This window comes from Poecilia reticulata, chromosome 4, assembly GCF_904066995.2.
Source record: "Poecilia reticulata chromosome 4, P_reticulata-male-v2, whole genome shotgun sequence".
Lineage (NCBI taxonomy): Eukaryota > Metazoa > Chordata > Actinopteri > Cyprinodontiformes > Poeciliidae > Poecilia > Poecilia reticulata.
Genome location: NC_088833.1, coordinates 5,308,660 through 5,336,580, shown reverse-complemented (window position 1 = coordinate 5,336,580; position 27,921 = coordinate 5,308,660). Strand labels below are relative to the sequence as shown.

General features: G+C 37.0%; 2 protein-coding genes across 2 annotated transcripts; one reads left to right on the top strand and one right to left on the bottom strand.

The window, feature by feature from the left end:
• The first annotated feature begins 6,830 nt into the window (after window positions 1–6,830).
• cfap144 (cilia and flagella associated protein 144) lies at window positions 6,831–9,089 on the top strand. The gene is made up of 4 exons (XM_008406186.2): window positions 6,831–7,040; window positions 8,028–8,087; window positions 8,175–8,278; window positions 8,976–9,089. Exons 1-4 carry the CDS (start codon window positions 6,917–6,919, stop codon window positions 9,069–9,071), a joined length of 384 nt encoding a protein of 127 aa, XP_008404408.1. The 5' UTR covers window positions 6,831–6,916; the 3' UTR covers window positions 9,072–9,089.
• Window positions 9,090–9,091: 2 nt separating this feature from the next.
• On the bottom strand, window positions 9,092–13,218 carry ebna1bp2 (EBNA1 binding protein 2). Its single transcript, XM_008406187.3, has 10 exons — window positions 13,133–13,218; window positions 12,960–13,041; window positions 11,920–12,003; window positions 11,638–11,810; window positions 10,767–10,890; window positions 10,454–10,543; window positions 10,274–10,349; window positions 10,049–10,139; window positions 9,776–9,944; window positions 9,092–9,688 (listed from the first exon to the last, which is right to left on the bottom strand). Exons 2-10 carry the CDS (start codon window positions 13,032–13,034, stop codon window positions 9,641–9,643), a joined length of 930 nt encoding a protein of 309 aa, XP_008404409.2. The 5' UTR covers window positions 13,035–13,041; window positions 13,133–13,218; the 3' UTR covers window positions 9,092–9,640.
• Between the last annotated feature and the right edge of the window lie 14,703 nt (window positions 13,219–27,921).

The window sequence follows — 27,921 nt, the reverse complement described above, 5'->3', positions numbered from 1 at the left end:
CAGGTCTGCCTTTGTTCGGATCCTGGGTTGTTTTGAGGTTTGTTTATTATTCTTTGTTCTTTGGTATCTTTCTTTGATTAGATCAGTCTTGATTTACTTTAGTTGAGTTGTTATTGTTTCTAGTTTATTATGCTTATTTATTGTCTCTAGTTATTCCTTGTTACTCTAGTTTGATTATTTCTTTCTCCCACCTTTTCTCCTTTCCCTCTTCACTAGTTTCTCTTATGAACTCCATTCTCCTCGACTATTCCCTGTCGTTTTTGTTCTGGATTTTGTTCTGTGTTTTGTTCTGCTCTGGCTCCCTGCATTCTCTGTGTCTCCACAGTTTTTGTTGTAAGTTTATGTCCTTCATTTTTCATTAAAAACCACAAATCTACTTGATGCCTCCGCCATCAACAAACACACAACATAGCACTGGTAACTGAAATAGCATCTCATTACTATAGGTAACCTCAGAACATCATCTCTGAACGGAACGCAAGTTGGAATAGCTGCATTTTTCTATGAATAGAACAGACTATTAAGATCCAAGATGTAAAAAAAATGCTGACTTCTCATCACAGAGTTGATGAATATCAATGTTGTGCTTCATTTTCCTCTTTGTCTGCTTGTCCACTGACATAATGGTTACCTGGAGATTTTATTTTTATCCTATTTTTCAATGTCTTCTTCACCCTGTCTTTTACCTGAGAACGTTTCTATTGAGACTAAACAGGAGATTATAGACAAGGCCAATGGTGACATGGAGCTGCCATCTGATGGAAAGACAGGTTTCCCACGATCATCATGTCTCCGCTGAGCTCCAGACACCTACATGACTATCAAAACAACCTGGTAGAGGGTACAAGTGTGTGTCTGTACCTGTAATGGAACATGATATCTGCAATAGCTTGTTGTTTCCAGAGCAAAGTGTTTGGATAGAAGTGAACAGCGAAGCTGATCCTGTTCAAAAGTGCAAGGCTTTACCAAACATAGCTAGCTTAAAACTGGGGTGAGTAGAAATACATAATCAGATAAGTAAACAACCACAGTCCAAGTATGGGGGTCAAAGAGATAGAGGGGGAAAAAATAATCTGATAAAAAGCAGAGATAAATTATTATCACTGTACGTGAGGAGACAAAGGATGAGATGGATGGAGTTTTATCTGCAGTTAGATTAGAGTTCTGGTTGACTGGCAGCCACAGACAGAACAGACACGGGGGTCCGAAGTCAAACCACGAACCACTTTCTCACGATCTTCACTACAGATCAGGGTTGAGCTCTTATTCCGCCCTGACAGACCATCTGAAATCTTTAAGCTGAGTAAAAGGGATTTTGACTCTATATTATTGAGCACAAATCAGCTTTTAATTTATTATACTATAAATCCACAACATAACACACACTCTGATCATTAATCAGCTGGTGAAACTGATGTCTTTATCATAAAAGCATCTCTTTGAAATCTCATTCTAATCTACTTCTGCACAGGAGAAAATTAACATATTTATTAAAAAGGTGCTTGATAGAAAATGTTACATCCTCAGCCATTGACACTTCATGAAAAGGTCAGCAAACATTAGTATGGGCAAGCTTGAATGGAGATTTCATTAAGGTTAAGGAGCTCAAACAATATTTCCTCTTCTTCCAAAAATATCAACGGACCTACTTTATTGGCCATCATGGAGACAATTAGGTGGTGCTGAACAGGAAAAAATCTGCACCTCTAATTTGTTTCATGTCAAAGCAATGGTGGAGAAAAAAGGTTGGATAATACATGACATGGTGTGTTAATTAGGGGCGATAAAGGGCACTTGATAATTAAAATTGAGTCTTGTTGGGAAAGGTCAGAGGCTGGTATCAGTGGATGAAGCCAGCGTAAAAGGATGTGATTTGCAGAGCAAGCTCGGGATCCTGAGAGAAGTTGATCTCGCTTTAGGTCAGTGCAGTTCTCATTCTGTGTGCATTTCATCTTGTGTTAGAAAACGAATGCGAAAGCGTTTGTTGACAATTTGATGTAATGAAGATGAAGGCTTTTTTTCATTAAACAAGGTTTGATTGTCTGATCAAAGTGCTCATGAAAACTCACCTCAATGCAATTATCAATGCTCTATCAAATAGGGTATTAGCTCAGTACTGATGTTCAGTCTTATTTTATTTTGTAAGTTTCATACTTAAAACAGCATTTACAGTTCAAATAGGAACAAAAATGTCCTGTTTTGGATGCATGGTTTGCAAAATTATTGGAATTTCTTTGCTGTCACTACAGAAAACTAGTTGCAATAGAACTAGTGATTAAAAACAAAATACATACAGATTCACAACTGGATTTACGTAACTGGTGAATTGTATGTTTAAGGCATTTTTCTGATGGAAGGACTATATCTGAATACAAATCCCAAATCTATTTCAACTCTTAACTGAGTTTCTTCCAGTACTGTATCTTGCTTTATGCACCCTCCAAACAGCTGAGCAGGTACAGTGAATGTAAAAAAGAAAAAGAAATGAAATACAGACTAAACCCCATAAAAACTGGCAGCTTTCCTGTTCTTGCTGAAGAAAAGCCTCCCCATATAAAATATGATGCTGCTTTCACCATATTTTACAGTGGGAATTGGAGGCTCAGGGTGACAGAGTTAGTTGTCCTCCACACACAGAAAACTTATTTTGGTATTGTCCCAAGTCTCATTCATATGTTCTCCCATTATATGACATTTCCTTACACTCTGGCTGAACAGGCAAATATCAAATTGCAATTTGCAGCAAGGAGCTGATTTCTGCATGTAATTAGAGCTATCGACTGGTTACCATTATAAAGGCACCTTCTGCATATAACTTTGCCTTTTGTGAATCAGAAGCATTTTCATTCGAAAACTGTGCAGCCAATTCTGAATTGTTTACAGTATTTCCTGTACTTTATCATTTGTGTGGTCTTCCTAATTCATGCCATTTAAATGGTTTGATTCTAATCCATCCCCTGTCCTTAGGTAGCCAAGGCTACCCATTGGCTTCCTGGCTGCTCACTCTGCTCTTCATCTGGTAATTCAGACAAAACAAGAGCAGGGATGTAACGAGCTGCATGCCAGCATACGGTCTGTTATTGAGCGTACCATAGGGCGCTGCTGGGACAGGAGTGGTGGTGTCCTGCTTTACACCCCACAGAAGGCATGTCGCGTTGAGCTAGCATGTGGCATGCTGATAATATGGCAAATCTTGGTGGTTAGCCTCTGCTTGACGAAGGCCAGCACCTTCAATTCAGCTCAATGCAGCGGCGAGACATTGTCGTTTGGATTTCATACAGACATTGCAGAGCAGTGCACGTATATGGGCACACAAACTGTTTATTTTTCGAGTTCTTTACTGACTCACTGATGTCACTCAAAAACTTGTTTGTTTGCTTTAATTCAGCTCAAATGTACCTCATGGTCTGGACAGCATCCCTCTGACTGCAGCACAGCATTGGTGAGCACCAATGACTGAGGTTCTTCTCAGATGCAATGCACTTCCTGGTTTCCACTTGATCTGCCAATAAATATCAACTTGAATAACTCAGTGTGTACACTCTGCTTAATGATATGTTGCAATATATAAAATTGTCTAGGTATTAATTTATATAGGTACAGGATTATTAAAGTAGTTCTTTAAATTATGCATACCAATACCTAACATGTCCGATTCCCCTTTGTGTGCTGGCAGGAGGCCAGAAAGTGCCGTTTTCCTGATCACTGCAGAAACTCTTCCTTTCTGTGGAGTCAGTTCTGGTAAATCTGGGCCTCCACCTGTTGTTGAAACACCCCAGATATCTGCACCAACTTTCTTGTTGACATCCACCTTAATTTCAGACCTTTTTTTTTTTTTATTTCAGCCAGTGATCTAAATTCTGCTCCTCTCGCATTAACAGCCACATTGTCATTTTATTACTAATTCCAGAGGAGTGACTTCCAAATATAATTTTTCTTCTTGCCTCAACCTGAAACACCAACACCTCTATTTCACATTCTATAAAATTCCTTTTCATCGACTTGCCCAAATGTTTCCGTCATGGTTATTTGGACACTGGGTGGACACCTCCAATATATTTATACTAATTTGCACATTTATTTATGGGCGGGACAGGGCGGCATCAGCAGCTGCGCTCTATTTGACACAAATTGGGATGAATAAAGGGAAGGTGCACAGCCACATTCATGAGCACGATTATATACATCTGATTTTTTTGTGTGAATATTATGTCTCCTGGTTATTTCATGCCAATCTAGATTATTTTGTTCATGCTCAATTTACATTCGAATTGTGGCTTTATTTCTGTTCTCCTGCTTTGTCTGTTTTTCATGTCTGATCTTGTCTTGTGTCTCTGTTCTTTGTCCAGTCTTGTTTTCTGTTTGACTCTTCGTATCTTAGCTACAAAGAGCTAAACTACAACACGTTTCCTGTCATGTTCACAGTCTGAGCCTTTCTGGTTCACTGTCCTCAGTACTTAGAGTCTTGATGATTGTGCTATTTTCATTAATAAAGTAACTCTGCCTTTTGTTTTATGTTCTCTGTTCATGTCTTGTCTTTGCCTTTACAAGTTTTGATTATTATTATCCCTGTGCATCAGACTTGTTGTGCTCTGGTATCCATGTTTCGGTTTTCTTATCATTAGTTTAATTTGTGTTGAGCAGGTTCTGTTTCTCATCCATTAGATGTCAGGTTTTATTTCTTGTTTGCATTTATTCCAGTGGCCTGTCTAATCTGCTTCTCCTGTTAATTTCCTCAGCTCAGTCTTGTCTCTGTTAATTTAGTTCATGTTTTCCGCCTGTGTTACCTGATCATTAGATCATCCTCCTCACCTGTCTGAGGTGTTAATAAAGTTCTAGTCATGCATTTGTCTTGTGTATGCTTCTTGTGTGTTTTTACATCTGTTAGTTTGGTACGCATTCATGCCCATGTTTAATTTTAAATACATTTTCATCATGCCACGCAACAGTCACTGTTAGCATTTTGGTTCTTCCTATCTCTGCCTTCACCAGTCACGACATCTCTGAGATAGACTTTGTCTGGAATTACACCCCTGCTTCCTTATTTTAATTTTAGGTATTCCAAGTTATTGAATAATTTAAAAAAAATACAGTAAAGTTTATGTGCAAAAACATTATTAAAGAGAAGACATACATATTAGACCTTCTTTGTGGTAGTTACACATCTTGATGAAGTGGCGTAACACCAGAAATGGCAAGCTATTTAATCATACAATGGGATTGTTTTTTACAGAACTGTGCTTTCATTTGTTTTATTTTTTTAATTCTAATATCTCATCTGAGTCATTAAAATGGGAGAATATTATCTTTCCACATGCTAATACCCAAAGGACAAAAGAGATTAGATTTAATTTGTTAAAATATTTTCAAATGGCTGGAAACTCTCCCTTTTAACCTTTACAAGTCAGAGTGGGAGGTCAGTTGACTAAAATCATGTCATATTTGATCAAATCAAACACCATCTGTAGTTCTTCCTCTGGCAAGTGGAGTTTGAACAAACTCACAAACTGGCCTTTGACTGCACACTGCCTGCAAGCTTAAACGCTCCCTTGATGTTAACGTGGTCGGACACTGTGACAGGAGCCAGGGATCGGCGCTCGGCACCGCCAGCCCTCCCATCCACCCATCACACGTATTACTCAGTCCTCCTCACACACGAACACAAACCCCACATGGGACATGTCACCAACCCACAATGAAATCTTCTGCCAAAGCCTCCCAGTGTTTGAGTTATTGCTTGTTTCCATTATGTTTTCCACATGGAGTCAATAAAGCACCAATCAGGTTATGAGACAGGAACCAGTAGCTGCGCATTGCAACCATTATTAAGCTGTCTGCTGCTTTGAGTTGTAGCATGCACATTCATACACATTGCAAGATCTGAATGCGTATAAGAGAGATTTGTGTCATCATATAAAAGAAGAGAAAGTAAAGTGTTATCAACATAGTGAGAAACTATTTTATTGTCACCATAAACACTACCGTGTCTGAAGTTCATCAATCTTCTGGAGAGGTGTCAATATGTTTCTGACCATTAATTTGAAATGTTCACATTGATTAAATGTTTATCCATTCCTAGTGTCAGGAATAGTTAGTAGCAGCTTTTAATCAGTGTCTTAATATCTTTCTGGTTTTTCATTATGTCACACAAGGAGTGCTTGAGGTGTGCCTCTGTTTTGGCATTAAGTCAAATATTGTGAATTAATCTAAAGAGGTTTACGTTGCCTTTGCATCATCATCTGGGCTTCTCCAAGTTGCTCAAAAACATAAAACAAATTTGTGTATGTAACCTTCTAAAAACTGTGGGAAAAATGGGAATTACAGATTTATTTGACATTAAGCAAGCAGAATTTAAGTAATCAAACTGGTCGACATTATCAGACATGCCCTCATTTAGGAGGATTTACTTATGCCATGTAATATACTGAAAAAATATAGTTAAATGTGGAAGAATAACAGTGTCTAGAGTGAAAATAATTGCCAGTATTACTAAGAATAGGTTTCTTGATCTTGATGTCAGTCATGTACACATACAAAGAGCTAAAGTATACATATCTGAAGCTGCTTGCAATATTAACAAATCAAGCTTGTACTTCAAAAAAAAATTCAGAATGAGACACCTACAAGAGTTACTTTTATTTTCCAGTAATGTTTTCTGATATTTCTTGCTTTTGTTTAGGAATGGCTTTACACAACAGATTTCTCCTCATTCTCCCAGCATAATTTCTAAATCATTTCAGTAGAAAATATTTCTTTAACAACTGGACATTTCCGTAAATAACTGCCGTGCGCGTGGCACCACCGTGCGCTCGAGCCTCGTAACTGCAACATAAAGCAACATTTACTGTTGCTAGGCAACACACAGCTCGTCAACTAAAGAAAGAGGGTCCCCTGCCCTGCTGCGCTATTTCCAACTATGGCCGGTGGCAGGCAGGAAAAGGACCTTGTTCATCTAAACGCCATTCACGTCGAGAGCGTAAAGAAAGAGCGGCGATATCAGAAACTGCACACCGAGTTCAGCATCAACCCTTACAGGAAGTGTAAGTAGTCGGTTCCCCCCGTTCACTCCTACAAAACAAGTAAAGCATGACACTGCAAGATTATTTACTGTGAACTTGTATAGTACAAACAATTTAAATTAAGTTTCGAGTTCTAAAAACAAAGAACTATATCACAAATACGTGTTTAAAAGCACTACATAGGAAAAATTGAGGCGGCTTATTAGGGCCGTATAAAAAGGAGCACATTTCCGCTAAGAAATTCAGGAAGGAGATTAACCTTAGATGTTTTCTAGAAAAACTTTCTGAGATCCAAAAGTCAAAGATTTGCGAGAAAAAAAAATCCGAGATTAAACTCAAATTTTCTAAGCTTTTTTTTTTTTTTTGAGGAATTTACTCTTCGTTTTTTTCTACAATGATTCTAAATCGACACGGTCATAAATTAACCTTACATTCATTATTGAGTATTGACTTTACTGCTATGGCATTTCTGTAGATATTTAGATGGATAAAACTATCCCTTATATTTCTTTTATAGACGAATAAAGTTAAGTTTATATATAGTTTAATTAAATGTCAGACATCATGTAACAGTAACTTCAGCTACACCATTAAAACAGCTCCAATTTTTACCATACCAAAAGATAAGTTGTAGATGTTTAAAAACACCAAGGTGAAAGGTTACCTTAATCCTTGTCAAATGTTTAACAGATTAAATCATTGAATTGCTGAAAACGTTTGACAACCAACAGATAAGTATAAGCCTAAAATTTATAGCAAAATTAGTCAACCGAAACTTTAAATGAAGTTAAAAAATGTGATACTATGGATTTAAAGACAATTTTTGAAACAAACATTTGTTGCAATGAAAAGTTTACAAATAAGAACAGAGTCAAATGATTACTCACTTTTGTCTCAAGTGGTGTAAGTTTTTCCCCCCAATGTTTCACTATGCTGAATGAATTTATATTTAAATACAGTCAACTATTTGTTTCAAAACGTGTTTTTTCATGAGCCCCTCTCTTGTAGTGCATGTCCTCCCAGACAAACCCATGTGCAGTAAACCACCAGAATCCCTGTCAGAGGACAGTAAGTTCATTTAGACCGAAGAGAAAATATTTGTTCTAAATTCAAAAATCTTTAGTCTCACTGTGTTTTTTTTTTTTTTTTTTGCAGCAACATATATTGACGCCTACCGAAGGGTCCGCATGGCACCGTATTTAAAGTACCCCAGGCCCATCACTGAAAGTCAAGAGATCGGATGGTTTGCCACTGAACTGGTGAGGATTAACAGGTTTTATCAACATAATGAAAGTCAAGGGTACACACACCAGATGGTTGGGCCTCTTTTTGCTTGAATATTGTGTGGCATGGGGATTAGCTGTGGCTATGCTAAAGTGTTAGGCCTTTAAATGCCCTGCATTGTTGCCTCTAGTGTCTCATCTTCCTCTTCAAATTACCCCATGGGTTTTCAATGGCCATTGAAGCACAGAGACATCCTGATCACTGAACAATGTATCAATACCTTTATCAGCATGGGGATATAAAAGTCCTGCTGAAAATCAGCAATATCTCTATAAATTATGACTGCAGAAGGAACATGAGGAGCTGTCAAATTTCTTATACAACAGCTGCGCTGACTTGATTTTATAAGACACAGCAGACAAACCTCAGCAGATGATACGGCTCCCCAATCAAAAACTTTTGAAATGTTGTGTTGATGTTTGAGCATTTAGATTCGGTGCTTCTTCACTCATTTTGACCTCTGAGGAATTTTATTTATAGCTAACAGCCCAGAAAACCTCAAAAATAAAAAATAACCAATGAACTATGAGCTACATGCACACTGAAATAAATAACTTACATTTTTTATGGAAGAGTTAATTCCCTCAGATTACTGAATGTCTTTTTATCATCATTAAAAATAAAACAAATCTCCAACTGTTACTCAAAAGTAATTCTGCTCTTTCTCACTAGCCTCCACACGATCGTCAAGACCAAAGATTCAACTTCCCACGACGTAAGACAGATGTCACTCAACTTGCTCTTTTTACCAAAAAGCGTGGCGATTAAACCAACCAGAAGAACAGATCTGTTATGTTCATCATTAAAACATTTGTTTTATTTGCATATTTGTGGTTTACTCTCAAAGTAAACCACAAATCTACACAAAACACATTACATACTAATGAATGGGCAAAGGCAAAACTGACAGCAGCTTGGTAATAAAAAGTCATGCCACATAAGAGAATCTATTAAGTCATGGGGCAGATTCAGAAAAACACAAAAACAGTATCCCATAGTCAGAATACATGGTATCCATTAGACAGCACTCTGGCTGCAGTAGATACTGACTTGTGGTCTCCAAAAATGGCTTTAAGACCATCATGTGATGGTCTTAAAGCTGACCACTTGAAAATGCATGGAGTAAAACAACTGTGTATTTCAGCCAACTCTGCAGTTCACCTCTGTCTGAACAGGATCCATCTTAGTGTGTGTGTGTGTTCTAAAAGGGTTTTATGGTGTTTGACATCTACACAGATTTCATGTTTAATAATATTGTATAAAATATATACATGTGGTCCAGATTACAGTGTCCTTCTTAATCCTGCCCAAGAAATGAGGTCCAAGTCCTGTTCGGTTTATGAGCGACCCTTCATCTTCCTGCGGACAGACTTGCCTGGACGTTTCTGAAAATGCAAATGGAAAAATTTAGGAGTCTTTTTACAAAAGCTTTGTCCAACTATATCTGTTGTTTTTATGTGCATTTGACTCACATTTTTATTTTTATTCCCTCCTTTGCCTTTCCTCACTCCCTTGTCATGAGCTGTTTTGGCTCGGAAACCAGAAACATCGTTGAAGCTCTCCTTGGTGTTCCACTTCTTCCCGCTCTTTTTACCTCCAAAGCCAAACTTCTGATCCTTGAATTTTCGCTTGGCATTGGGACTGTCACAAGACATCATCAAAACAAGTTGAGGTTTTAATAAAAATGAAAAAAAAAAGTATGCAGCTTTAAAGAAAAACATATGGAAAAAGGAAAAAATAATCACCCCTTTTTGGCTAAAGCTTTCTTTGACCCATCAGATGAATTCTTTACTGCTTTCTGGTCTCCTTCCAAGAAATCCAGTTTGTCAGTCATTCCTACAAGGCAAAATAAAAAATGTAGAGAGGAAATGGAAACCATAAAAGACCCACTACATCTAACAAGCAGAATGAACATAGATGTTACTATAAAAGAAACCCATTTAAAAAGATTACTGATGTAAAAGTCCCACCTTTCTGGTATTTCTTTACCGCTGACATCATAGCCTTCTTCTCCTTCTGTCTCTTCTGAATCACCTCTGTTTGGACCTGACATCCAAACAGATTCCACATAATTGCTCTTGTTAAACTGGAAAATGTGTCTTTAAAATTGTGTGAAAGAAAGGCACAAACAAACAAACAAACAAACAAACCTTTTTCCCAAACTTCCTCTGCTCACGCAGCTTTTTGGCTTTTTCAGACCTTTCCAGGATCATCTGCTTTGTGATCAACTTTTGCCTTATCTAAAGAAAAACAAATCATGTGCATTTAAATAATTTCTGATAAAACATCAGCAGACCTATTTAAGTTTTGTTTTTAAAGTGTAGAAAATTAAAGACTAAATGATGTGATTTTTTTGTTAATTTGAACAGCAATGATCAAAGGTTAGAGTGAATACAAAAATTACTAGTATAAACAATGCTGCTTTTCAAGGGGACAGACGCTTGTGAAAGATGAACGTCTTACCTTCTGCATCTGCTGATCTGACTTGGCCATCTCTGCGAAATAATCATCCGGCCTCTTAGTGGCTATATTGTGCACTTTGAGGAGAGGCAGGGCGTCCAGGACTGTAGCCTGACCCTGCCGGTAGCTGGAGTTTAACACAGAACAGTTTCTAAGTAGGAGTTTCAGATTGTGTCAAACAATCATTGGTAAGCTGAATAAGTCACAGTAAATGGTTCTCAACATGCATATTAAAAGCAACAGTGTTGTTTTTTTCTCCACAGTCATCACTATTAGATATGAACCTAGAGATCAGCTGGTGACTGGAATCATCTCTTTTTAACCATCGACATATACAGAAACTCAATTACTCAATGTTTTTTCCCCCCAATCAGTGAACCATAGTAAGCATAACCAGCTTACAACACTCTTCAGTGTGGACAGTTACTGAGTGAAGTATCTGAGGTGTTTCACAATAAGATCAGATGAAACCTAACCATGTAAGAAGCTGTTAAAATGAAGTTAAATAAGTTACAGCAAGGTTAAAAGCAGCACAGCAAAGTAGCTAAGTTTTATCATTCCGAGCTGTTAAAATGAAAACAAGGATTGCTCTGTTTTCGTAAACAGAGAAAACAGTCTGTTTAAAATGTGATCTCATTGAACATTTTGTCCTGTTTTTAAGACGTTTATCTCACACACTTGGTGTGACATAACCTGTCACAGACCATGACAGGATGGCTGGAAAAAAATATTCTGAAGGCTGCTCTTGTATCTTATAGCTCCAAAAAAACAAATCTTAACCAGACAAATTGGTATATGTCACATAAGAAAAAAAGACAACGGGGAAAGTTGGTGGAAACTTATTTTTTCTGTATTCTAACTAGCAACTACTTACAAGAACATTTCTCTTTGGAAATCATCATCTGCATCGAGATCTCCGTTGGTCTCAGCAGGAACCTTCACTTCAGTTTTAGAGACGATGTCTTCAGCTGGCAGATTGGTCATGTCTAACCTCTCCACCCAGGGTAGGTCTTTGCGGAAATCAGCAAGGCACCGTTTCAACCCCTCCTGCAAAACAAATACACAGAGCACAGATTAAATGGTCACATTAAAAGCTCCTAACAGTTTAAATGTTATTTACAGGTATTCTTAACTCCTGTGGATATAAATTACTCACCACATTGTTGACAAGCTTCTTATTCTTCTCCACCAGAACGTTCATCCCAGGTTTCAGCAACCCTTTAGAGAAAGCTTCCTGAAGCTAGGAAATGCACACAAAGAGTTTATGTAACTAAACCGTAAAAGTTTAAGTTTCTACAAATCGTACAATTTTCATCAAATGTTGTATAATCATCTTTAATTAACACTTTCGGACATTAAAGTTAAATTCTTAAATACTACAATTTATATTACGTTTTACATTCTTCCAAAGATCATGAAAAACTCCAGTGCAGATAAAACTCAGTCCAACTGTGGCATTTTCTCTGTAGATAGTCCATTCACATCAATAAATCTTAAACATTTCCACATTTAGTCAAAACACAGTTTTATTTTGCAACCAACAGAATATTTCTCTCATTACACACTTAAAAAGCAGGGTAGTGTAGCAGGGCAACTGTGTTTATCATTGGCATCACTATTTTCCATAATACCTCATTATTACACACAGACTATTTTGTGTGTAATGAAATGGAGAGAAATCATTGCACTCTCCATTTCATCTTAAATTGCCAGTGTAATATTCTTTTCATTTCAGGAGGTGGATTAAACTGTGCAAAAATAATAATCTAACTTTTGTGGCCCCAGAATAATTTAATTTGCCATTTTAGGTCCCCACGGTAAAAAGTTTGGACGCCTCCGCTTTAAACTCAAGACTTTCTGAATTAACTCAAAAGCGACAATAACATAACTCAATTTACACTCAATGCCAAACATAAAAAGAATGACAAATGTTTTAATGTTTTAACAAAGTATTTTCAGCATTGTTAACTCAGACCTTGGCATTGTAATATTAGATAAATCATGTTTTTGAAGCTAGAGCGGAAAGTGTTTAAAACAAATACACCAACACCAGTCCGAGTTTCATTGGCTTACAAAACAGAATGTTGAGTCAGAAAAATAAAGTTAAAGTATTATCTTATTGCAGAGCACAATACATTCCTGTGTTTGTGGTGCTGCTCAGCTAATTAGCACCTTTGATGCTAACATAAAACCTACCTCTCCATCCGATAATTCACTGGCTTCATCCTCTGAACTCTGACCGTGCAACGAGTCCTCTTCTGCTGACTCCATAGTCGAACTGTGGAGAACAATAAGATCAAAAATGTGTTCCAAGTTGTGTAAAAACGTGGAATTATCTGGCGACGATACAACGTAGCACAGCCACTCACATGTTCGAAGTGGCTCGCGTGGGGAGGAAATGAAGAGAAGCCGACCGGAAACACGTGGTAGAACAAAAGTTCCTACCCAGTGAAAGTAAAAACAAAAAGAAAGATTCTCAGATTTCAGTATTCTAACTAGTATTAGAATAAATAGAATAATTTAAGGTAAAATTGACTCTTCAGAAACGTGACATTTGACTCAGAATCTATTTTCTCGTAAGATTTTAGTTTAAATGAAAAAGAAGTACGCATGGGGGCGCTGTTGTGCACATAATATAACATTGGATAAACGCGGAAAAACAAACAAAAAAAGAAAACTTGCAGTTTTGATCAGAGATTTAACTACATTAATTATTTCATTTGTGTCTTTCAAGTATTTTTTCTTGAGTAATAAATGAATAATCATTCTCTGTGTGGAATGATTATATAATTAACAACTGCGAAGTTATGGAGGATTTTATACATTTATAAATTTCATACACGTTGAAAATCAGAAGTGCTCTAATATAATTTTACCTGAATATTTAATCAAATTTCTTATAGTCTAATCAATCCCCAAATTTTCTATTGACTGTAGTTGGAGCCATTCCAGAACATTACATCTCAGATGCTTTAGCCATTCCAAAATCCAGTATTATGTTTGAAATTATTGTCCTCTTGGAACACTATGATGTCCAAATGTCAACTATTAGGCTGTTTATTTGAAGAGAAGCAGAATAATTTAGAGCTTTTATGTCCATCCTTTTTATTTCACATGTCAGCGGAAGACCGTTTTTACTATTATTTTATTTTATTTTGGAGTTGCGGTAAAAGCCAGTGTGTGCATGCTGAATGCAAATGTGCTCCTGCCAGGGAGCATGAAAGTGACTTGGTTTTACTCCAAATGCCACTTCAAAGGGAATCATCTCAAGTGGTCAAGCAAGAATATTAACCCAACTACTCCACTGAACACTGACTTGAATAACACATCAAAATATTGTGTCAAAAAATTGAGCTTAAAATAATATCTCAAAACATTGTCAGTTTATAAAAATGAGTAAATAAAGGTACAACATTTAGTTAACCTGTCCAGTACTCTTGTTCTCTTCTTACTTACTATTACGATTATTATGATTTCACTCATGAATACTGTTACAAGATCAATGAAGACAGAAAAATGAGAAGTAAAATGAAAACAAATGCTAAATGAAAACACTTTCACACTAATCAGTATTTTGAACATTTGAACTTGTGGATGGCATACCACTCAAGGGATTTTACAAATTAATATAGTTCACTATATGGTTTAAAATATTATTTTAGATACATTTAGAAGATATTCTAAATACATGCACACTTCTATAGAATATCCAGTATTCCTTATGAAGCATTGAAACATGATTTCATGTTTTTAATCTGTTCATTGTGACAGTGTCTCCACTGTTTTAAAAGTTGCATTTAAGCTTAACAACATACTTTTTTTTATTATCTAATACATGAAGTGAGCTAAAAGAATAATAACAGAAAAAGAGATTATTAAGGAATGTAAATCATATTATTTAGACATGTAAAGGTTTTAAGAACCTTTTCTTTGGTATTTTAATGAGGCATTTGGGATGAAGTTAGAATATGCAAATTTTGTTTATTTAACAGCTCAATAGACTTCAGAAGATCTTTTATCACTGATACAGGATACACACTGGACGCTGCAGATAAACAATCCAGGACCTCTGATGATCGCCTCAGCTCATTAGAGATTTTACACACCACTCAGTTCCTTTTCCTTCTTGTCCTCAAAGGAGAAACCCTCTTAGACCCGAGACACTCCCAGTCTTTTTTTGTCTGGTGAAAATTGATGTTGATGACTTTTGCTTTATCCCCTTAATTCCGGGACTCTATGCATGCGGCGCTTTTTGAGACACCTTCAAAAGGAAAAATATCATCATTTCCATTTCTGTCATCATATTCGCTGAAGTCAGACAGGAAGGCCGTCACCTGAATTCACATCTGACTGTCACTACTTATCACAGAGTGACTGGCTGCTTCCTGACAGTGGATTGAAAGGAAGCTGCATTCGCTCAGAGGAGTTTTTGTGTATTCATGATGACTCTTGGATAGAAAAATAGATGACAGCCAGGCTGAAGCCTTCTGGGGTCTGTACTGTGCCACTACTGTTCAAACTATCTGACTCAAATAGAGTAGTAACTACTGGTAGTTAGTTGTATCTGTTTACTAAATGCTTCACCATTTTTAAGGGCTCTTTTTTTTCTATTTTCTTAAGTTTGGTTTCCCATTTGGGCTGCACAGTGGCGCAGTTGGTAGAGCTGTTGCCTTGCAGCAAGAAGGTTCTGGGTTCAATTCCCGGCCTCGGTCTTTCTGCATGGAGTTTGCATGTTCTCCCTGTGCATGCGTGGGTTTTCTCCAGGTACTCCAGTTTCCTCCCACAGTCCAAAAATATGACTGTCAGGTTAATTGGCCTCTCCAAATTGCTCCTAGGTGTGAGTGTGTGTGTGCATGGTTGTGTGTCCTGTGTGTCTCTGTTTTGCCCTGTGACAGACTGGCAACCTGTCCAGGGTGACCCCGCCTCTCGCCCGAAACGTTAGCTGGAGATGGGCACCAGCACCTCTCGCGACCCCACTGAGGGACAAGGGTGTCAAGAAAATGGATGGTTTCCCACTCATCATTCATTTGAGTGTCAGATACTTTTGACAGCATTTTTAAATTTTGTTCGTTTTCAGTGTGGCTTGGTCGACAAATGGTTTCAAGGAAATTCAAAAACAAGAACTGGGAGCACAAGTTTAATTTTTGGACTTTATATGATGTATAGAGTAACAATGTTGGTAAATTGGTATGTTTATGTATTTGTGCCCTAATATTTAGCTTATGAACCTAATTCTTGTTTTTATAATTAATTTAAGTTTTAAGTAACTCTTCTCTAAGAAAAGAAGAGCAGAACTACATCATTAATTCTGCCAGTTGCTAATATCATTATTTGTTTGTTGTTGATTTTACCAGGTAAAATATCTGAGAATCGGTTTTCATTTATGTCAATGTGAGGATATTTTTGACCAAAACTGTATTGTTCTAATTTTAAAATACAAAGTTTCCACCAAAGCTTTAAGCAACAACTGCCATATTATTTTAAGAATGTATTCAGAATGAAATATTTCCAGCAGTTACTTAATGTAATATGTACAGTATGATTCAAATAAGATTGGCTTATTTTTATTTTATTTATTTATTGTTATTGTGGTTCTTGTCCATAATATGAAAACAACAGTGAGATAAGTACAGAAAATACAGAGCAGGCAACCATTTGCTATTAAATGCAGTATTAAATGAGTTCTGACTGACAGATTCACTACAACTGCTGACAACTTTATGCTGTGATAATTCAGAAATGTAGTTTGGGGTAAAGAAACAATGAGCGCTTCTGTGCATTTTAACCAATTACTGGAGTAAATAAAACTCTAACCATACACCTTGTATCAAGGAAGAGGATGGCAAAGTAGACACTGACACTGATGTTTCTCAACGAGATGGAAAACAATGTCAAATTTCATCCATCCATCTTCTTGCACCCTTTTTCCCTCAGTGGGGTCAGGAGGGGTGCTGGTGCCCATCTCCAGCCAACGTTTCGGGCGAGAGGCGGGGTCACCCTGGACAGGTCGCCAGTCTGTCGCAGGGCAACACAGAGACACACAGGACACACAACCATGCACACACACACACTCACACCTAGGGGCAATTTGGAGAGGCCAATTAACCTGACAGTCATGTTTTTGGACTGTGGGAGGAAACCGGAGTACCCGGAGAAAACCCACGCATGCACAGGGAGAACATGCAAACTCCATGCAGAAAGACCCCAGGCTGGGAATCGAACCCAGAACCTTCTTGCTGCAAGGCAACAGCTCTACCAACTGTGCCTGTCAAATTTCATGTCCCACATAAATCACATCTATCTGTTGATATAAAAACTGAATGAATGTGACATGAATAAAAGGTGTCTAAAGGTGGCTTTTTCTTATCTGTTTTCATTCTTTTGAGGGAGTTCCCACTGAATTATGTGATGTGCTGTGTTTATTTCCCTGGGCTTTGTATTCTTCTTTTTCTGTGATAAAATAGTGTGCTCCACACCCCCAGGATGTGTAATGAGAAGGTCAGGCTAACCTTAACTATTCATTCATTTTTTCCACAACAATCAATAACACTTTATCTGCATCTTCTGTTGATAATTACTCACAGGTGGACAAAGAAGAGGTACGCCTATTTCAGCTGAGAGCTTGTTTCTTATTAGATGCTCTTGTCTGTATAATATATACACTGCTCAAAAAATAAAGGGAACACTTAAACAACACAATATAACTCCAAGTAAATCAAACTTCTGTGAAATCAAACTGTCCACTTAGGAAGCAACACTGATTGACAACGGGGACCCTCGTCGGGTCAATCAGTGTTGCTTCCTGAGTGGACAGTTTGATTTCACAGAAGTTTGATTTACTTGGAGTTATATTGTGTTGTTTAAGTGTTCCATTTATATATATATATATATATATATATATATATATATATATATATATATATATATATATATATATATATATGCAGGGAATTTTTAAGAAGAAAGAAAAAGCTGTCTAAATGTGTGTAACATAAAAAATGCATACATTGTCATGTATGGTTTTCCTCTCTTGAATTAAATGCATGTATCCCCTACACAATATTTCTGCAGTGTTTATTTTGTCTGTACAGCTGCTGATTATGCTCATCTGTAATATGACTTGTAATGTATATAAAAGCTGGCGTGAAGCATCAGACTGCTTGGCTTTCCGTCAGGGGAATGCTCAACTCTCAGACCAATTAGTGTGTGTACTCCCTTATGCTTAGTTTTATTGTCTAACTGAGTAACTGCAGCCCATGTCTTTCTTAACTCACCACCTCATGTGATCTGCCATCTCTTTGTGTTAATAAAATAAAACTAATTTTCTGGTGTTGTGGTAAATAATTAAAATAAAGTCCATTAAATGTAACTCTGATATTGTGATAATGATATGTTTTCACAAAGTCTTTTCAACTGAGAGGTAAATCCTTCTACTCTTTATAAAATGATTCTTACCCTTTATTTTTGGCACATTACAATGCAAATTTTTATATATTCATTAATTTAATTTATTTTATATAACAGAGCAACATAAATTAATAATTGTAATGTATAAGAAAAATTGCATGTTTTTAGCTTTATTTTTTATTTTTCTTTACTAACAAAGAGGTTTAACATTAAACCAAAAAGTCACATTTTGGTTTCACCTGAGCAGAGCACCTTCTTCCACCGTTTTTCCTTGTCCTGTAAAGAAAAACATTTTGAGATGTTCAAACCTTGGAATATTTTATAATGGAAGCATATAATGTTTCAAACTTTAATCAACTTTATCTCTGACCTGTTTGGTTTGTCCCTGGGTGATTGTTCAGCTGCATTATCCCACTTTCTGAACACAGTTGACTGCATTCTGAAAGTTTTTTTTTTTTTTAGGAATGTAACAGAAAAGGAGATTAACACTTTTGGCAATTTTATTTTTAGTGAAAAAACCTGCTTCCATTTTAGATATTCTCCATCCGATTATTTTGTATTTTCATGCTAAAACTAGTCACAGGGTAACTACTATGGCAACTTCTCAAATGTGCATTCATTAAAGGTTCATACATAAACATGTTCTGAGGTGGTGAGTAAAAAGAAACTGTAAACACTGTTCATTTCTGATTATTAATACGTAAATTCAATTTCTGGGTTTCATTCCAGCGGTCTGCCATCGGTCTCTAATCAAACACTTAGAGGAACCTTCCTCGCCTTCTTGTTTGCTTTCATTACTTCTGGCCTCCTCTCAGCCGCCTCTTACTCCCTCATTCCTCCACTTCTGGGTTCCTCCTACTTTCTGACACTGATTAGAAGAGAAAAGACAAATTAATCTGGGAGCACCAGGTTGCCAGTTTTCTCTTACGAAGGACATTCACTGAATTTTTATTGAAGATGCAACGTCAGCTTCTATCACAGCTAAGGGGCTGGATGTGTGTGTGTGTGTGTGTGTGTGTGTGTGTGCGCGTGTGTGTGTGGGGGTGTGTGTGCGTGTGCGCGTGCGTGTGCGTGTGTGTGTGTGTGTGTGTGTGTGTGTGTGTCATACATAATCACCTTATTATATGGCTGTGAATGGAATAGAGAATTGATCTGATTAAAGGTTGAATAAGAAGAAAATGTGAGGGGAGAGGCCTGGTGTGTGGAGCTCTGAGTTAAACATGATGAAACAAGGAGGAGGAAATTAAAGAAAGAAGAGGGTGATAAAGGATAGGAAAGACAGAAGTGGAGAATGGAGGATAAAATGGGTAGAGAACAGATGTGAAGTGAGACCAGAAAGAAGAACCTGACAGAGAAAATCAGAGGTGAAAAGATAAAAATGTATTTGAGTAAACTTGTTCTGTCTGCGAAATAGTTTTTAAGCAAAATTTTAAAAATGTACAAAACTGTTCTAAACTTTGTCACTTACTTTACATAAATAAATTCTTAGCACGTTCTTGATGTTTATTCCCGTCTTCATAACCTACAGAAGGCAGTTGGATGCTCACACTGAGCCCAGCTCTTGTTCTGTTGGAGCTTCCTGAAAACAGTCACTCTGTCCTGCAGACTAGCATGGCAGTGACTGTGCAGTCAGCTGGACTATTTTAGCAAGGTAACATCTTAGTCTTTTGAAATACAGGGTCAGACAGACAAATTCTGTTTTGAAATGGATTTGGATTTGTTATTGGATCTGAATCAGATTGGATGTAATGGAATGAACTGGAGCGATATCAGTCTTGTGAAGTACCTTGTGATGAAGTGGGGGGGATTCATCAGATATAGTTTTAAAAAATGTTTTAAATGTTTTCTTACTTTATGTAAATTAATAAAGACTATCAACATAACTTTTTGTATTTTTAGCTTGTCCTTACAAGACAGCAAAATGTACTTTATGATGAAGTAAGGTAACTAAAGCCCCTTCTCCATTGTCTTTCTAGCCAGTTAATGTCTGGATCAGTTCTTTTGGGTGTGTCTCCATTGGCAGTGTGTTCCTCACTATGTGGGCGTGAACATGGGCAGGAACATGGAGGGGAGTGTGGGAACATGGGCAGACAGTGAGCACGCAGGATCTGTGGTCGGCGCTCCAGAGATGTCATTTGGTACACGTAGCCTTGGGCATCCAGTTTCTCCAAAATCTTTTGGTATATTTGTTTGTTGCTGTCCGATTGACCAAAAGGTTTAGATCTGTAGGTTTCACCATGGAATTACTGAAAATGAAAAATGGTCAGGATGTTGTTGTTGACGTAAATCTACTGGCCAATCAAGGAATGCAGTCTGCTGTCCATCAACCTGCTAGGTCCAGCTAGTATCACCCTTGAAGTAGTTCCAATAAGAACCACCTCTTAGTACCTGCAAATGTAGAGGAATCTAGCAGGGGCGGACTGAGGAAGAACAGGCCAAAGCCACACCCACAGAGAAGGGGGTAAAGTGCTTGTATAATAATATTTCCCAATATAAAAACAAAGTCATTGCTTTATCAGTCTGGAGTGACATTGCCGAGTTACTCCAGATTGATCCACAAAGACAAACTGCTCTTTAGTCGCACAGCTCCTCAGTTAATCCATCCCGTTTTCCTACTTAAAAATACTCTGAATTCATCGCACAAATGCTCGAGCTCACACTCATGCACCACACACATCAGCCAGTCAGCAATTCCCTGGGAGGCACGGCACTAGATCATAATTAGAGCCAATCAAAAAAGAAGCGTACAGCCTGTTACTTCCTGCCAGCCGGTCAGTTGGTCCATCTGGCCATGCTCAGGCCGTCTGTGCGCCGCTAACTCTCGCACAGCAAGCTTTTAGATTGTTTTTATTTGGGTGGAATACGTTCAAGTCATGTTCTGGCGCAGTTCTAACACACAGCACTACCCGATGCCATTACTAAGCACTTTTAAAATGATTTGCAAGTGTGTGTTTGTGCATGTGTTATGTGTCTGAATCTATGTCCCTGTGTCATCTCTTTGTTATCTTTGTGCTCCCAAATCTGTATTTTCACTTTACTTCCAACTGTCCTTTTTTCTTTGTTTTAATTTTCTTTCCACCTCTCTTTATCTCTGTCTGTTCGCTTCACTGCCTCCTCTGTCCTGCTTCTCCTCCTTTCAGTATGTTCCTCCCGATACGTAATTGCCTTTCTCACTGACTCATTCTCTCCTCATTTATCTCCTGTCTCCCTGCATCTTTCTGATTACCCCTCTGGAATTCAGGTTTCCTCATCACTTTGCTCCACAAACAACTTTTTGCTCCATCTTTGTTGTGGTTTCATGACCTTCAAGCAGTTTGGCAGATTTATTCAAAAGCTTTTATATCACAAAATTATTTGTTTTAATGTTGGACAATTGACTGGTTATAGTTACTCCTAAACTACTTTGTTGAAGCACCTTTAATTTCATTTCAGTCATTTTTGTTAGGAGTCTAGCAAAAATGACTGATCCAAGAATTGATCAGATTTTCAGGGCATCTCTTGTTCAAAGTCCTCTCCAGGGAAATTCACATATCTTCTGTTGAAATTAATTATTATTTTTTTAACAAAACCTTATTTTTTAAATTATGAAGTAAGTCTTTTGTTAATTTGACTGTGTGCTTGGACTCACAGGAATATTTATGGAGCCATGACGAGGGATCTGTGTACAATGGACACCATGATGGGACTTGCTGGAAGAACCCAGTCAGATGTTTAGCTCATGTCCAGAGAGGTTATGTTTTTATATTATATCCTGATTCTTTCAAAAAGCAGCTTTGGGTTGTAAAAAGTGATTTTAACTACATTATTTGTTAATTTTAACAATTTTGTCCTTACATCCTTCTTTTTCTGAAAAGTGGTGTTTGATGATGTTCCATTTTCAGGCAGCATGGAGGAGTGATGGTAGGATATAGTTGTACATGCAAGAATGTTGATTACGTGAAAAAAATCAAGAGGGCAAACCTTTAGTCTTTTTTTGTCTTTGCTTTCTTCTCCTTGCATGACTGTTTTTTTTATTAATCTGCCCTATAAGTTTGATGTTAATGCTGCAAAAGTCCTATTTTTAGTAAAAACCTATCCTAAAAGTCATATTTGCAGAGTTAAAACCTCCTGATACGACTTTAAGACATCGACATAATGGAGGACAATAAGGGTCTGAAGGTTCATTTTAGACCTTTCATCAGTCAGATTATCTTTTTCAAAACTCGTGAAATTGACCAATCTGGTTTTGTGTTTTTCCTACTAAAGAAAAAACTTAACATTTATATCTTGTTTAGTAAGACACAAGTTCACACCTGAGCTGTAATCCTTTATGTAATCATTTTTCAAGCCCAATGAGGAAGAAACAGATTTGACTGATATTTACTTTGAAAAGTGTCAAAATAAGAAAACTAATTGGATAAGCAAATAAATGTCTCTTTGGCTTTAATGGGAAGATTTAACGTGTGTATTCATATGTGCTTTTTCAAGATTCTCCGCCAACTCATGAATAAAGATTTGCTCGGAGCAGCAGCTGCTGTTCACGTTGCTCTGCTGTCAGACTGGTTTCCAGCTCCACCTAATTATAATACGTCTGAAAACAGCTGCTTACATTTTAAGTGTCTTTACATAATACAATATCAATGGATTTTGAGCTTTTGAAAGAGGTCTTAATGAGATATATTAGACAGTAAACATTTCAGCAGAAGCACACACCTGAAAGGAGAGTTGCTGTTTCATTTTCTCACTGTTGGCTTCGTGTTTGACGGAGATTTCAAGGTTTAATGAGAGAACAAAAGGAAGTAAGACCTGAATCAAATATCTTCTGAAGCCACAAGAGAATCACATTAAAAAAGATCAAACAAGGTACAAATAGAAAATAAAGCCTTTTGGTGTTGCTATTCCTACTATTCATGGTCATCTAATTCGCTGAACTGAAAGTCAGTTCACTACAAACCACATAAAACAAGGTAACAAGGTTATTTTTGATTAATTACCCACCGGCTTTATGCACACAAACCTTCATAAATCTTGTTAAGGCTAAAAGCAAAACTCTGATTAACTTGTCAATTTAATTACACTGGAGAAAAGAATGTTTTGTAAAAAATTGTTTTCGGCAAAATAAATTTGCTACTTAGTTGATGTGAACCTGAGAAGACTTATTATTGTGTCCTTCTTAGCTAACATAAAATATGTGATGGGTTTAAGAATAAACTTTGCCAAAGTTTTGGTTTAATGCAGATAAATACTTTATATATTGAGTTTCCAAATTGACATTTTGTAATCTGAAATCTAAGAATAACTAATGTCTGTTATCAAATTAGCTGGTTGATTTCTTTAATTAACCAGAGTGTACTGGTTAATTTAAGGGAATATTGTTACTTGTTTTTGAATTTCAGTGTCAATTCATTAGAAATTTAATTAATGTGAAATTCACAAAAGTCAAAAATAAATATTTAACATAGAGATATGCAGACAACTCAAAGAGGTTATGTAAAGCTTCTAAATTGTGTTTAATAGTAAGTTCAATGTTATCAAGAGCAACATAGTGTCACACTAAAATATCACCATGTCACAAGAACAAAATAAATCAGAAAAAATACATATGAACATTAAAAAAATAGAATGTTTGTCAAAACATTCAACAGGAATATTGTTGATTACCTCTCAACAGATAAAGTGATTTGGCTGATCATAAGGTAGCAACTCCATGCATTTAGACATCTGAAGATGATGAAGGCAAACTGTTTAAACCAAACATCACAACTGGGAGGAAAGTGCGTTTCAGTGACTTTGTAGTTGACATGGTTGTTGATGCCAGACGGACAGATCTGAGTATTTCAGAAACGTCTGATCTTCTGTGATTTTCCATGCAAAACCATCTCAGCATCTTTCCAAAAACAGAAAACATGCAGTGAGCGGTGATTGTGTGGACAAACGTGTCTCGCTGATGTCAGAAGTCAGAGTAAAATGGGTCAACAGATGAAATAATCATTTGTACTATAAATTAAGTTTCTGATGTTGTTTTGAAGCCTGAGGGTGTTGTGAGCAAAAACTGATTATTTAGATGCATGTAAGACAAATGTAAAGCAGTTGTTGTGCAGAAGTCAGTACGCTTTTGAAATAACCTATATTTAATTAATACCATACCTTCCTATACCTTCAAATTGGGATTATAGGCTCTTGGGCAGATACAATTTAAAATATTTAGACATGAACATGAATCTGCCTTGATTCAACTAAATTAACCATAAAGAGCAGTTGCTTTTACTATCCATCTATCTGAGTGTAGTTGGGTGAGCGGACTTTGCAATTTGTACAAAAAGCTCCCCTGTAGTTTATGGTTGACTAGAGTACTTTAGATGTGTTCTTGTGTCCAATTGTGTTAAAATCTGGTGACCGTGAAGGTGATGCAATATGATTCAAACATTAACCTTCATCAAGCAATTCAGTGACCCCCAGCTGTCCAAATGAACCAGGCACATTTTGGGGAAAAAGGACTACCTTCAGAATAAAATGTTTCAGCATGAAGTGCCCCTCATTTCCATAAATGAAAAGTGGACCCAGACCCAGTGAAACGGTTCAGATCATGGGTCTCCTCACACTGGGGAAAGATTTCCTGATTTGTTTTGGTCCAGTGGTGTGAAAAACACTCAAATGTAAACATTAGATCATCCTACCAGCTCGTCTCAAATGTAAACTTTTCTCTTGTCCCCTGAGTCTGGTTTTTAGATCACCTTGTAATCATTTCAGTCTTGAGGAAATGTTCTGCCACTTTTCTAACATTGACTTACTTGAACATCAGTGCTGCTTACATTTTCTGTGTAATTAGCATCAAACCAAACCTACTGACCATTTTAGTCATTTAAATTGTGCTGTTTTCTTGCTCTGATGCGTCAGAATCAAGTGTTGACCACAGCCACTGTTTACTGATGACTCTCTCAGCTCTAACTGCAGATGTCACTGTAGTCCCTGTAGTATTGGAGCAGACAGCTGAACAGTCTTGGTGACTACAAATCCTGCCCTCTGTTTCCTGACAATAAACTCTCTTTCAAAGTCACTTAGACCTCTTTCTGTTACTCAGCATTTTTTAAAGACAAACAGGAAGTCATTGCTGGATATTGATGACCTCATCTCACTCTATATCTCATTGGTTTGTCTGAATTAGATGTTTCCCTCATCATTTATTCACTTGAATTGCTTTTTAAAGTGCATCTAAACAAAATACAGCATCCTCCTGGCCCACTGGCAGCTCCAGTAAAAAAAGCATAAAATACAGATCCTTAGAATACACCACCATCAGAGTACATTTATATTGTGAGGGATAAAAATCTTCCCTGACAAGAAACAACACAGAGCAACTTCTGTGTTGTTTCAGCCATCTGGTTATAATTAATATCCTGCTCACAGGCCCTGAGGCCGTCCAATTTCACTTTTCTGGTAGGTTCCACCAAATTGTTATGTGAAACATCTGGATATTTTGTAGATGGATGAGTGGGAGGGTGGATGTTTTAAAGAGTTAATTTTGCTACGCACTCTGCTATGTTTTCAGGGCTTTTGGAAGAGAAACAGGCCCACAGCATCACAGATCATGTCCCACATTCGGCAGTAGATAAAAAAAAAACAAAAACATGTTTATAAATATGTATTCTTTGTTTTATGAAGACTTACCTGAATTGTTTGTGCTCAGAGTGAAATTAGGTTGCTGCAAAGAATGACTCGTATTTTTACACGTCTTAAGGAGGGTTAGCAATAAGTGTCGAGAGCGCCGCACATTGCATTTTAAAACAACTTACAAGCTAGACTTGAAAATGAAATTACAGAGCCAGATTTGTGATGCTCCTGAGAGTTGAAAGACACAGCCAGATGCGAATAATTAGTGCATCCTCACAGTTCTGGAGATGTGACCCCATAAAAAACAGGAATAAAGGTTACTGTGGGCTTTATCTCATTATCAGCAGTATGTAGCTGCAGTAGTATCCTACTGCTGCTTCAGTGTCTTTAATACATGAGATTAGGATTCATGCCACATGCATTTTAGTTGTTGATTACCTTCATTCAAAAGCCATTTACTTTGATGAGATTAAATCAAAAAAAGACATAAAGAGTTTCAGTCTTTATCATAATAAAATGTAATGGTATGCAAATGATTGGCCATGTTCAATGGATCAATAGAAGAAGCAGAATAAGTTGAAAGTGGCAGTGGTGGTATTAGTGAAACTGAATGCATTGAAAGTTACAGGTTTCAGTTACTGTAGGGTTAAGAGTTGCAGGGTGAGAGTCAAAGCTGCAGTGCAGAAATATAAAGATGGGGCAACAGCATTTTAACTAACATTGGACAGACCTATTGACTTTTCTTATTGGATGCAGTAGAAAATCAGAAGAGGTAGATTTTTGTGACTGCATGACTGAGGGAGGGACGTTTCATCTTAGAGAAACAGTTGAAGAGAAGACAACTGGAGAGGGGCAGATGGGGAAAATCCCAAATTATAACGCAAAAATTATAGTGCAAATCCATGTGTCTAAATGCAAAGTCTTAAATATAATCAAATTCCAAATCAGGTGTAGCTACAAGCTGAATTAAAAGCAACTTACAGAGGGACCCGACAAAAAGAATGGACAAGAAAACAGGTTTAGGAGAAATAAAACCACAGGACCAGTTCACTGAACCACTGAGACAAGCTCTGCTTCACACAGTCTGGCAGAGAGCAGGTGAAACAGAAGGGTATTTAAGCAGAGTGGAACAGGTGCAGAAATTAAGGCAATTATGGATCTGCAGAGGTGGTGCCTTCATCAGCGAAGACAGACTCAAACTGTGACAGGTTAGTATTCATTGCTGTGGCAAATAACTATAATAATGTAGTGGTAATCAGCTTATGAATGTCAGGCATGTTGATAGACATGTTTGGTCATCTTTTCCTCATTTAGTAGACATTTAACAACAATATGGTTTTGAGGGGTTTTTTTCATAAATGTTCTAAAATGTGCATTTTTAGAAATAACAAAAGCCATCTCATCTGGTAGTAACCAATTTTTTTTAGATCTTCTTTTAAGTCTATCTTTAGTCACCTTGTTGTTTAAGTCTTTGAACTTTTTTTTCCCAGAAGTTGATTAGGGATTTCACTCAAATCATCTAAGTTTGATCAAATGTGTTTTTTTCTAGTTTTTTCCACTTTATGCACCAGTTGGGCTGTTTTCATTCTAAGAGGCATCATCTTAGTTTTTGTCACTAGATTTATCAAAGTCTGTATCTGGTATGGATCAGGAGATCATGTTGGAACTTTTATTGGTGAGAAGCAAAGTTTCTTTTCCCACCATCATTGATGGCAGTTGCAGTATCAGCCTACTGACAAGGTGGCCTTAATTTAAATGGAAATGAGATATCGGTCCTTTTAGATCAAGGATCAGGGACCCAATCAGTGCTGGTGTATCTACCGAGCCTTTGCAAAATTCATTCATGTGTGTTGCTCCCTTTTGAGTAGCCACGGTCTGATAGTTCTTAAAATCTTTTTAGAGAATATCCTGGGCATCATGCTAGGTTGTTTGATGACCAACTAGGTTTAAAGGTTTTGTGAAAGTTAAACTAGGACTTGGTGTGGAAAATGAATCAAATTCAAATAAGAGCTAATGTGCAAACTCTTTGAGGGGAAGCATTATTAATCAATCTAAAATTAAAATCAGAAAGCAAAAGAAGCAGAAGTAGAACAAAATGTAGAAATAGCAGATTTTGAACTTTTAAGTTAGTCAACAAATTATATTTTATTTTTTCATAACA